The 12,717-nt window shown below is 46.8% G+C and overlaps 1 protein-coding gene across 1 annotated transcript in view; it reads left to right on the top strand.

Moving 5' to 3' along the window:
• MRPL12 (mitochondrial ribosomal protein L12) overlaps nt 1-12,100 on the top strand; it is a 120,580-nt gene extending 108,480 nt beyond the window's left edge. The window contains exon 6 of the mRNA XM_069655276.1: nt 11,680-12,100. Coding sequence (XP_069511377.1) covers nt 11,680-11,796 — 117 coding nt within the window. The 3' untranslated portion in view covers nt 11,797-12,100. The remainder of the gene's footprint in view (nt 1-11,679) is intronic.
• The last annotated feature ends 617 nt before the right edge of the window (nt 12,101-12,717 follow it).

The following is a 12,717-nucleotide window of genomic DNA, read 5'->3' on the forward strand; positions in this document are numbered from 1 at the left end:
TGGATCTGTGATTCCGGTCAGGCTACCAATAGCCCAGTTTCTTACAGGACTTTGTTTTCTGAAAAAAGGAGATCGAGCCAGGACAGATGCTAATGGGTGAGGAACTGTTGTACCAATGCCCTTGCATATGTTCAGGCACTATGGGGAGCTGGGGGACTATGGTTCCTCTCAACTCCTCCACACCACTGCCGGGACCCCTCTCAACCAGTAGCACCGGCTCTGGCTGTACCCTGACAGATTGCCTACTCCATGATAAAGGGTGAGGGCCTGTGACCCCCTGACAGGGTTAGATCTATGACCCCGTCTCACTATATAACTATGTATGATCTTTTCAACTGTTCTTGAGATGTTTATACAGCAGCTCAAAACACACTGTGAAGGTCACAGTTATTACTTACTGTGGCGGAATGTCTATTGCTCTGCAGCAGTACAGGGATGAGCAGTGGCTAAACCTCCTATTCAGCCCCATGCATGCTACAACTAAGCCGGCAGTGATCCCACGCATTAAAGTGAAAGGGGCCTTTGTCTCTTTTGGTAGTGCAGGACAAGCTCACGCTACATCTTGTGTGTGTGGTGTGTGTGTTAGTGTGTATGTTGGCAGTAGCAACCCTATTAACGTAGTGAAAAATACAAATATTCTATAAAAATATAGACTTTAAACAATAAAATGTAAACAATCGGACTGTACTTGGAAAAACCCAACCCTGTAAACGAAAATGCAGAGAATGAAGACTTGGTAAAGGACACTTTCGGTACAAGAGATGGTGGGGGGGCGGGGAGGTGGCGTTGCAGGCTAGGTCAAAGTCACTGTTTGAACTATATGTCTTTAGGAAAAAGGTGGTGAGGGGGGCTTAAAGGTCACTACGGAGCAAATGTGGACCAGGGAGACTAGGCTGCTTCATAGCTCACTATGTTCTTGTCATTGAGGCTCAACAGCATTGAGCCATGCTTTTTGGCATCGAGCTGGAGGTCTGTGTGCTTTTGGTACTGTGCTGGTGTGAAAGGTACCCAATCTGGTGTGTATGTGTGGGGTTTTGAAATGCAGGGAAGCAGGGCGTCACTATCTTGGTTCTGTGATCGCTATGAGTCCAAATCCAGGGACTCCAAGACAAGGATAGTCCTTTTTGCTCTTCCACTATAGGGAGCTTGGCTTGCACCCACAGGAAAACCTCCAACTCGAGTCAACAGTAGCCTGGTTCCAGTTGTGCCAGTATAGAGGTCATGGCCCAACAGCCGTCGCCCCCGTTGTTCCCTAGGGATGGTTGGGGGACAGAGCTGTCCTCTGTATTAGACGCCTAATGTCTTTACCACCATGGTGAAGGGATTTGGAATAGACTGTATCCCAAGAGAGATCCAAATGATTTCTTCTTGTCCTTGTGGAAGTCTGAAGATGAATCAAAAAAGAGGATGGGTATCCTTGAAGGCACGCCCCTAAACGCTCACACCAGGGAGAGTACAACCTGCTAGGGAAGAAAGTCCCAAGTCGATCTTGTAAGGATAACCAGTTTTAATCTCGCACGCAGATGAGAGCAACAGCAAAGAACTCTGCTGCTAAGAATATTTTGCCGAAAAGAGGTACAAGCAGAAACCTTTAAAGATGCAGAGCGTCCTAATGACGCAACAACATATAGTAAAAACCCACGCAACTGATGGGATGGACCCTATACATGTTCCACCTTTCCTTATAAGGGGTGCCGGTCTATTGGTCCCAGCCCATACTGTCCGTCTTCCATCACATGGGTGCTGCTGTGCTCCTCTTCTCACGTGGAAGGTCGGAAAATAAAGTAGTTATACTCCTACTATACGAATATGTTATCACTCATGCTGTGCACTTGTCAGGCCTTAAGATGGACACAAAGGAGGTTCTGGGGCACTCTAACCTTCACACACACATTTCACTCCCTCTCCTCCACGCCATCCGGCTCCAAGGTCTCCACGCTCGTTTTAAACAATAATTTATCCCTTCCAGCACCTTGCCATACAAATCACACGATTGTCTCTTCAGCAATATGCCCTGTCCGTCCTCTTTGAACATTTCGGGACTTGTTACTTTTGGGGTTGGTAATGGAAGGGCGCCTGGTGCCATGGAATTCCTTGATCTTAAGGTTTAGTCAGTTATATGGGCTTGAACTCTTAGTCATCCGTGAATCGGCCGGTTCATGCTTTGGCCAGTGTGAAATAACATGCACACCACCGCCGGTCTCTGATCGAGGCCTTGTAGGGGACATTCCTGTTGGGTAAAAAAAACAAAAAAAATCTTGCAATACTGTAAGAACAATGAATAGGTGTTGTGATGGTTGGGGATGTGCGCTGTCCTCATGGGAGTTCAGGCATGGCTGGGGAGTTCGGCGGTCTCGTGAATTTGGGCCTAGTGCATGCAATGTCGAATTAGCTTCGCAGACCTTGCCTTCTACCTATGATTACTAATATCGATGCAAAATAGCAATGCTGCTTGTGCCTTAGACTGTATTATGTAGTTAAACTATATTTGGTTACATTAAAATGGGGTCCGGTTAAACGGGAAGGCGTCTCTTACTGTTCCTCCTCCCACCTGGCCCATCATAGTGCCTCCAATGCATCTCTCTCGCCTCAACCTAAAGCACCTAGGGGGTGGGGCGGGGCTGTCCCCTTCCCAGCACCCTTCTCCTTTTAATGTCAAAATGCCACAAGGGATTGGTCCAAAGCAATCCTGGTGTAAGGGGTTTAATCCTTGATGTAATTAGTGCTCTTTGCCATCCCACAGAGTACATTGCCTGTAGGATATGGGGGGGAACATGAAAAGGGAAACTAGTCCTAATGGAACCCAATAGGGTGGGGCCCCCTCTCCAGGCTCTACTTCCCTCGGGTTAACCCAACCCCCCCCTTCCCATTGCTGATAGTTTCCAAAGGATTCCAGTGGTGTGAGGCTTGCTTTATTGTTCACAGGAGACCTTCAGGGGGTAGGGGGGTTGGGTTCCTATGGGCTGGGCAAAGGTGATTTTCATCTTGTAGGAGAATCGAACGGGAGCATGCCGACTATAGTTCTACATGGCCGTGGTAGAGACAGATTCCTGTCCTAGCAGCAGTCCTGCTCAGAGCTGACACTAGTGTGGTATCAAATTGCTGTGGCTGTACAGTTATACTTTTATCAGTCATCATGCCACAACAGGGCATGGCTTCTATTTAAAGATTTACGTGCTGCCAGACTGACTAAGGCATACAATTATCAGAATTTAGATCAGAGGGACAGACTATGGAAATGCAGCGTCTACCTGCTTGGATTTTGAGCCTGCCAGGGAGGCACATTTTTCCTTTGAACCCACTCTGTGCCACTGCAGAGTGCAGGTTTGTAGGTGGCGGGTCGGTTACAGCCAAGGCACTTGTGTGCACTATCATTTTGGTATGAAACATTTATGAAAGGGGGGGGGTCCGATTAGCAGACTGTCCTTTCTTAAACCGAATAACCTGTGGTATTTTATGTTAATAAAAATTAAAACGTCTCCTATTTCAACCCCGCCGGCATTGTCGCACTTACCCACTTAGTAATTATTTCTAATGGGCCAAAAATATAGTTAAATGACTTCTGTTGATGCTGTTGCATGCAAGTCCTTTTACTGTGTGAAATGGTATTGTGCTGTGCGCTTAAATGGGAATGGAGACACCCTTAAAAGCAAATGCAATGCAAAAGGGGGAAACCTATCATTGCACCAAGCGGCAGGTAAACCAAACAAGCCCTTAGCAGTCGGCAGTGTGCATGCCAATTTGACAGCTCGAGTTGCCCTTCCAAAATTGACCCTGTGACGTTTCATCAGGTGTTCCCCGAGGGGCGCCTCTTTCCGTGAGGCTGCTACTTAATAGTCCGCCTGGGGGTGGTACAATGCGGAAGGAGCTCGTGGGGAGTGACTCCCTCTAAACCCCCTCGTAACCTCCACGTGTTGGTGGTAGCCCCAAGTCCACTAACCATCCGAAAAGGGTTGAGTACCCCAACAATGGAGAGCAACATAAAAAATGAGTTATCTTCCTCGTGGCAGTACTTGGCAGGGAAGTGGGCCAAGTCAAAGAAGAGGAGAAACCAGAATTGGGTGTTATAGGTGTAAAGCCTGGTGGAAAGAAGACCAGGGGAAGGGAGTCCTCACCCATGGTTGTAATGAACTGAGAGCAAAATACCAGGAGAAGCAAGTAAATCTTATTATTTTTTTTGTATTTTTTTTAAACATTTTTTATTAGTTTATTCAAACAATACAAACCAAACTTGCAGTGCATGTAATAACATTTCAATTATGTATCACTTCATTATGTCCACCGCTTTCCCTATCCCACCCCCCTTTTCGAGCCTACTTTCTCTCATATTCTGTTTCTGCATCCTGTGGTAGGGATTCCTCTTCCGCGAGTACCGTTGGGTCCCACATTGGCCCAAATAACTCTGCTATTAGTGATTTCCAGGCCATCAGGGTCTGTTTCTTGCTCCTCCCCCTCCCCTGCTTGTTTCTTGCCACACCATGGTTTCTGCCTCAGCCCATTTCTGTAAATCTTCCCACCATACTTCTAGTCGTGGTCTGTGGCATGTCTTCCACCCCATAGCAATTCTCCTCTTTGCAAGTACATACGCCAGGTCTTTTAGTTTGCTCACGTGTTTAAACTTGCGTGGTCTAGAAAACCCACCTATCAAGCAGGCCCACACTGTATCCACCTCGATCTTGGTACCCCTTTCTGCCAATCTGTGTGCCACTTCACCCCAGAAGCGCTCAATGATGGGGCAGGACCAAAACACATTCACCATTCCAGCATTTTCCTCATCACATTTGGGGCATGCTTGCCATCTTGCATTTTTGAATCTAGCTATCCTCTGACGTGTCATATACGCCCTGTGTGTAATATATAGTTGCATCTGCTGCAGTCTAGCATTCCTTGACACCTTTTTGTGATACCCTTTGGCCCTTTCCCACATCTCATCACTCATCGAGACTCCCGCTTCCGCCTCCCACTCTTGTCTCAGCTGCACTACCTCTTTTCCCACTTTGGTCATCATCAACTCATATATTCTAGATATGTCATGCCCCCCTTCTGCTATATCATATATTGTATCTATGGTAGCATCCGGCTCCTCCCCTAGTACCACTTCGGACCATGTCATCTTGATTCTTCTCACCCCTCTATGATACGTAATATACTGGCCCGTGTGTAACCCGGTTTCCTCCGCCAACACATCGAAGTCCATTATAGTCCTCTCTTGCCATATGTCACCCATTGTTGCTATCCCCACCGGTTCCCAGTGGTTCCTAATCATCATCCTTAGTTGCCTTTCTTCACCCGCTAGCGCCACCAGCGGTACGTGTGGGGAGAACAGGAGTGGGTTCTCCATCATCTGGCATGCTCTGCGCCACATCTTCCACCCAAGGAACATCATCTTTGGATGCCCTACCATTTCTGCCTTGGACAGTCACATAATTTCCTTTAAGTAGAATGGAGCACAGTCCTGTCGAAACAGCCTGGAATCCGAGGTGACCTCCTCTGAGAGCCACTTAGCTAGATATTGCAGCTGGCTTGCTATATAATAAACTTCGTAGTTAGGCAGTTTCATACCCCCTTTCTCATATGGGTTTTGTAGCTTCCAGAGGGCCACTCTGTTTCGTGCTCCATGCCAAAGGAAATCCCTGCACATACCATCTAATTTAATGAAGAATTTCTTCGCTATCAAGTATGGTATGTTCCCAAAGTAGTGCAAGAGCCTAGGTAGGACCACCATCTTCCACATTGCCCCACGCCCCATCGTTGCTAAAGGCAGCTTCACCCAGAACTTCATGCAATTTTCAATTTTGAATTTTCTTAATAAGTAAATCTCTTGGTAGCCAGAACCGGCTGTCCAAGAAGGTCAGCAGTAAGGTAATAAAAGGGCCTGGGGAAGAGTCATTCCCCCAGACTATCTGAAAATGTATGACAGGAAAAGGGAGACATTTTCCTCACCCACTGTTAGGGAAAATTCTCATAAATGTGCTAAATACCTTTACCTTAGAGACCCCCAGCAACTTTGCTGGATTTTGAGGACTTGGAGAACTCCATAGGCATCATCTTTTCATGCGTGTCACATAGCACCTTCATTGCAGTGACACAGGGATGTCTTTTAGACTTCCAAAAGGTTTAAAATAACTTCTCTGGGATGAACTACTGTTCCCCAGAGAATGTAGGTTTAAATTGACTTTACTAGTCTTTTTCAAATTCCTAGATCCAGTGCACATTATCTTCCTATAGAGTGCTGGAGGGGTTACCTAGTATCCCCTGTGTCTATAAACTCATGTAGCAGTCAAATGCTACCCTTTTCTATCGAAATGGCTGGTGGCAGTGGTTTTACAACAAACTACCATGATTTCTCCCGACCGCGAACACCAGTAGCTAAAAATCGCAAGAGCTATGTTTTTCAAGATGGCACCTTTGTTTAAACAAACCGGTCCAGTTCCTTCCAGGGTTTGTCTCTGAGCGCCACACCAGGTTTGGTGCGTTTGTTTCCATGCCTTTGGCGGGCTTCAGGACTGAAGACAGTCTCTGGTGTCTTGAGTGTCTGGGGTGTGCAGGAAATGAGGGAGGTGCCTGAAACTCCCTGTGCTTAGTTTCCTAGGAGATCCAAATGCACTCTGGCGTGATTGGCTGGCTGACTGTCTGGCAAGGACAGCCACCCTGCTGGGTGAGTGACAGCTAATCTGGAATGAAAGGGAGAAAACTGTTTAAAAGGTGAGTCTCTTGGACTAGAAAGCAAAGTCGACCACTGGAACGAAAAAAACGAAGACGAGCTGGAAGAGAACGGCTGCTGCAACTCCTGGACCGTTGGTTTGTCCGGTGAAGCCCTGCTGCAGGCCCAAATTGCCAAGTTCATCTCGACAGAGAAGCCCCTTCAAGGGTGACTTCTTCCTTTGAGTTGGTGGGGCTAGTGAACTCGTAAGCCACCTGGATACCATTCTCAAGGCTGGTTAGGGTTAACTAGGGAGAGGGACACTAGCTTGTGTGCTTGAATTACAGCTACTGGAACTGAAGTGACTCCATTTTGTCAGCGTTTTCCAACCATCCCGTGCAGTGCAGGAGTCCCCCAATGTCCTCCCTTTTGTCCCCATGACTGAGGCTCAGGAACAGTGAGATCTGCAGGAACTGCCAGGAATCAGCGTCTTCAGCTGCATCTTTTGCTTCATATTAAGGTACTGTGCCAATCTGATTAAGAGAACGCATCTCTTGCGGTGAAACTTTGTCGAACTTTCCCAACTTGCAGGCCTAATCAACTTGTGACCCAACATGATTCTTTTTTGTCTAAACTACTGAGAACTTTTGCAAAGACTTTACCATTTACTTCAAGAATTGCTCTTTCCTATACAAGACACTAGTCCATTGACTTTGGCCTATGCCTATTGAACTGAATCGAGTACTCTAGTGAACTAAAACTATTTGCGCTGCCTAGGAAAGTAATTGTGATCTATTCTATTTAACGTGTGCCTTTTTCCTCCCATTGAAAGTAACTGAAATGCCATTTTGCTCCTATTTCAGCGTAGCCTAATTTGTTCAGAAACGTATTGGTTTAGTATTGAAGTGTTTGTGTATAATATTAAGTTGCCTCCTTCTAATGACTGTTTTCTAAATTATTGTGCTATCAATGAATAAGTGTTTTTACGAAGAAACCTTGAGAGTAAGTGTCTGCTTGAACCACTGTGATTGAAAGACCTCTGTGTAACATCTTATACTGCTCACATTCCCTCATGAGATAATCCTGGTTGCTCAGCTCGCTACCACAAACTGTGTAGTACAGACTTATACCAAAGGTTGGTTTTTGCTTACAACTGTAGTCCTAATTGTATGTGGTGGTCCCAGAGGGTACTGAATGCAATTCTGCCTAACACCCACCAAGAGGGAGGACCAGACTGTTTGGGACTCTACTATCATGGGGAGGGGGCCCTTTCTCTCCCTGATAACACCTGAGAAGTATTGTTAGGAACATTACTATCAGGGGATGGGCGATATTCCCCCTGACAACGTGTGAGACACATGACTGTTTTGAACTGATTAGCACTGTTCTAACAAGCCAGAAACTTGAACCCAGGAGAAGGAAGTCATTCTCCTGGGATCAGCCATAACGATACTACTTTAGTTACAGTTTCTAGTGCGAGGATCAGAAGCAAAGTTTTCATGACACAGGACTGTGGACGTTTTGAGTTGATAGACATCCTGACAGTCACCTTAGAACTTTTAGCTGAGGCAGGGTCCCCTCCCAAAGATCGGGATTGCTAGGTTTTATTTTCTCTTTTTCACTGAATAAGTCTTTACCCACAAATATGCCACCTTTTGTTTCAGCCTCCTCCTTCTGCACCCTTAAACCCTGATGCAACAAGCCTTTGTGCACTTATCATTCCTGAGAAAGTGACTATCCGACACCTGAGCCTCTCTCTTTATGTATCTTTATTGGCCTACATCCAATGGAGCAAACCTTGCTCCATCCAGACCTCCAACCTTCATTTATGGCAATTAAAGCAAGTCTGACAACAAAACTAGTATTTTTCTAAATTATAATGTATGTTTTTCTTGCCTGAAATAGATCAGTCAACAAGAGCTACTTTTTACATCCAAAAAACCTTTTTCTCTCATGCACACCTCTCAAAATCTTCCCTGTGTCTTTGCATGTCTTTAACTTTGTTTTTGGTTTTCTTCCATGCTCTTGCCCCTTGTGCACAACGTTAGTTCTTTTTATACAGCACAGTGGCACTTCACCTGCCGCTCCCCTAACCAGGCTTAAGCAGAGGGTAGTCGCTCAGAGTGGGTGTCATTCCTTCTAGAACGCCCATTTCCACTGTACCTTGCAACTATGGGCAACCACAGACTGTTGTAAAAATTACTAAAACTTGCTTAAATCCCTCAAATTAATTAATTCCTGGTCATTAATGAATTCCTGGCAGCAGTGCTCTGGAATTCCTTGCCTCTGTAGTTTTTTATAACTAAAACCAGTGCTTGTGGCCTGCTAAATCGAGTCGAGGGGTGTGGCCTGGCAGGGAGGGGGTCGGATGCCACAATTAAGAGGCAACTCTTGCCATAGTTGAATGAAGCCTGTTAGGCCACGCCCCCGCAAGGTCCCCCGCTCGACTTTTTGCAAAAGGGCTGTGACCTAACAGGGGTCATTCAAATCCGGTAAGTGTCGCTGCCTCATTGCAGCATCGACCTTCTGCCAGGCACCACTTTGCATACCCTTGCACCTCGGGCACGAGGATCCCTGCAGTTCTAATGAAAGGGATACCTTGCAGGGGGTCGGCGTCGCAATGAAGAGGCAGGCAAGGCTTTTTTTCTAAAGCCTGAAGCTCTTGCCAGTGGCGTACCGAGCGTGGTGGGGGTGCAGCTGTGTGGCTCTTTTAGTGCACAACTAGGACATTTGGCAGTGGGACACCTCTCCTGTTGGGTACCCAGGACAATGAGGGTGCCAAGCACAGTGTTCCTGCTGAGTTCCCTTGTTGTACTGGCACAGAGCATTACAATGGAAGCCATACATTATTGGGAGGAAGGGAGGGACTTCCGTCCCATACGAAAAGTGAATGGGGCGATCAGATGTTAGATGGGTGCATAGGGTTGCTTTATGAAATAATGACTATATCTTTAAAAACCCGGGGGGATTTGTTAGGCTCACATTAATCTGCATTATGCGATTGTGCAGGATGGGGAGAATAAAACTAAAGCCATACTCTTATTTCTCAACATATATATATGGCAATGGCAATGTAAATAGTGTAGCTAGTTTATTATGTTGCTTCCAATGCTTTGCTATACTTAAAGTATTAATTTAATCGCATTAAATGCAAAGCAAAACCTTAATAAATATCAGCTAAACCTGGGAAGATGTGTTCAGTTGCTTAAATTGTCCACATCCTGGTTTCACCATTTAACCCAAGTATGTGATCCCGGGCAAATCAATTAATTCGTGTGTATTATCTGCAGCACTGTAAGTGATTTACTGTATAGCTTGTGTTGAAAAAATCATGCTGTTCTTTAAAAATAAAAAGGCCTAATGACTAGAGTTGCTACATATATAATAGTGCTATTTAGGTATTTTGCATAAAGTTGCTTGCCACTTGACTTACTAATGGCAACTCATTCTAATGTCACTTCCATGGTACTTCCAAGTATCAGACTGATGATGCTCCTTGCAATGCCCTTTTTTGTGAGGTCGTTTCTGTTGGTGCAATCCATATGCAAATGTGAGTTGTGCTTGTATTTTGCCCCACAGACCCTATATAGAGCTCTAATGAGTTTCCTGCATCTGTAATGGCCTGCAGTTTTTTTTCTTGTGTATGTGTTAAAATGCTATTTACCACTAATGGTGCCAAAAAAGTAGATTGGAGGGCGGGGTAAAGTAGGACTGTTTTCGTGGCTCACCCCCACACTCTTGCAATGCTGGATACTCCCCTGGCTCTCGTGTACACGCTGGAGTTAGCAGGGGACATTGCAGAGCCCTGTCACGGCCCTGTTGCACAATTGTCGGAGCTCTGCCCGAGCTAGCCCGGCCCACTTAAAGCCCTGACTAAAACTCTTGTATCATGCAGAAGAAAACAAACTCAAAACCTGTCTCTCTTTAAATACTGTCTAGGATTTTATTAGCTTTTTAAAGTGTCGTAATTTAATTATTTTATTGGATATTTGTAAGGCACCTATACAAGTGATGGTTCAAGGCACCCCGGGAGGTTGGGGTGGGGGGGTGGCAGGTGAGAAGGATAACAATAATGGCCCTATTAGGCTTTGTGACATTTGGATCATGTAAGTGCAGTGACGAGAAGTGCGGGGGTGGAAAGTTTGGGAGATCGAGGGGCTAGGGTGGGGATGGATGGTGCAGGGTAAAGAAGAGAGTGCAAGTGAAAGAAGTGCTTGGGGGAGGAGGAGCCGCCACAGGGGCTAGGCAAGCGTGGGGCATGGGGGCGGGGGGGGGGGGGAGAGGGAATGAAGAAGAGGGAGGCCCCGAGGGGCAGAAGAGACCATTCCAGAGGTAGGGTCCTGCACCTTTTTTCAAATGAGATTATTGGATCACTCTGCCCAAATCTGTACCGTCCCTATTTACATTCGTAGGTGCGTTGCGTTTAGTGCCTAGATACCTAGTTTGGGCAGTAGTGCTTTATGAATCCCAATCATTCAAATGCATAGCCCAGTCAGTCTTTTGCTGCCGCGTTGATGAAGGCAAATGTTTGAATATTGTCTGTTTAAAATATATGATGGCATCCACGTGGGTGCTATAAAATAACAGTTCAAAGAAATGGCTCAAAATAGATTTTGATCCCGCCTCTATCCTGCCCCCCCACACCCCGTCCGGCAGCAGGTAATTATTTTGCCGGCCCTCGCCCCCCCCCCCCCCCCCCCGGTTCGCGTGCGCACTGCACGGGTCCTGCGCTGGAAAGGTTCCCGTGCCTTCAGCTCCCGTCACGTGATGACCAGGAGGCCCGGCTCCCAGCTGCACTTGATGAAACACAATGTAATCTCCTGTTTACAAGCAGCGCGCGGCGCATTATCTGCATTCCCTGCAGGCTAGAGGTTATCTCGCTGATTACTCTCAATGCTTCTGTGCTTAGAGCTGTTTATTTCTGGTTGCAGCAGCGTGCCCCTGATCAGCGAGCCCGAGGGTGGGAAGATCGTGTGCATGCAGTATCCGACCATGGCATAACATAACCTCGTGTTTTCCTTTGTTTTACCCTGCAGGCGAAGAAGCTGGTAGAGTCTCTTCCTCAGGAGATCAAGGCCAGCGTTTCCAAAGAGGAGGCTGAGAAGATGAAGGTTGCGCTGGAGGCGGCCGGAGGGAAGGTCGTTTTAGAGTAGCGGGACCGAGCGCCCGTTCTGTGTTACCGGACATTTGTTCTACAGTGGACATGCTCTGCCTGCTCCCTGGCACTGGGTTCTGGCTGAGGCGTATGGAGACCGCAGCCATGGTACACCATTACCTGCAGTCCTGTCTGGGCGTCTGCTCTTTGAAGGGCGCTGAAGATGTGTGTTCCATAGAAACGCTGCCACGCCGAGGGTGGAGTTGTGGGTAATGACCCGCCTCGGAATCCGCATTAACTGGTGGTGGTCTTAGCCACTTGCAAAGTTTCAAACTCCTAAAATACATACACTCTTTACTAAACTTTACTAAACTAGTGTCGTTATTTGGGGGGGGGGGGAGGTGTGTCGGTGTGTGTGTTTTGTCTCCGTGTGTCGACTAGCCCACATACATCATTCCCCCCCCCCGCATTCCTGCCAGTTCTCCACATGCGCACAGCCTCCCAGTTCTACCTCTGCAAGAGTGAATCGTCACTTGTCAGTCGATAGTAACTAGTGCACATTACCAGCCATGTTTGTTTTTATTAGTATAAATGTTCTAGGGGATCTTGTCTGGAGGAAGTGGGTGAGCATTCTCCCAACAGATCCGCCCTGCCCTCTGATACGAAATATGATGTTGGTGGTGGGGCTTATTCATTTTCAACCCAGGCTCTGGTTTATTTGCTTACCACTTTTCAGCGCTTTGAGGTCGCTGTCAGACTGTGTGTGGTGTTACAACGAATGTCTCAATGAATACATCAATAGCAGGGATGCCATGCTGTTCTATTTTAGGAGGACTATATTCCTTTGTAAGGTTGCAGGTCTCTTGCCATTGGGGCTAGAAAAGAACATTATAGGGCTGAAGGGAGTTAGAAGCCGAGGCATAGCCAGGATTGTCTAGCAAATGGGCCCTGGAGCTAATGTAGTTGCGCCCACTGCACT

This window comes from Ambystoma mexicanum, chromosome 3q (genome assembly GCF_040938575.1).
Source record: "Ambystoma mexicanum isolate Mex_15411 chromosome 3q, UKY_AmexF1_1, whole genome shotgun sequence".
NCBI lineage: Eukaryota > Metazoa > Chordata > Amphibia > Caudata > Ambystomatidae > Ambystoma > Ambystoma mexicanum.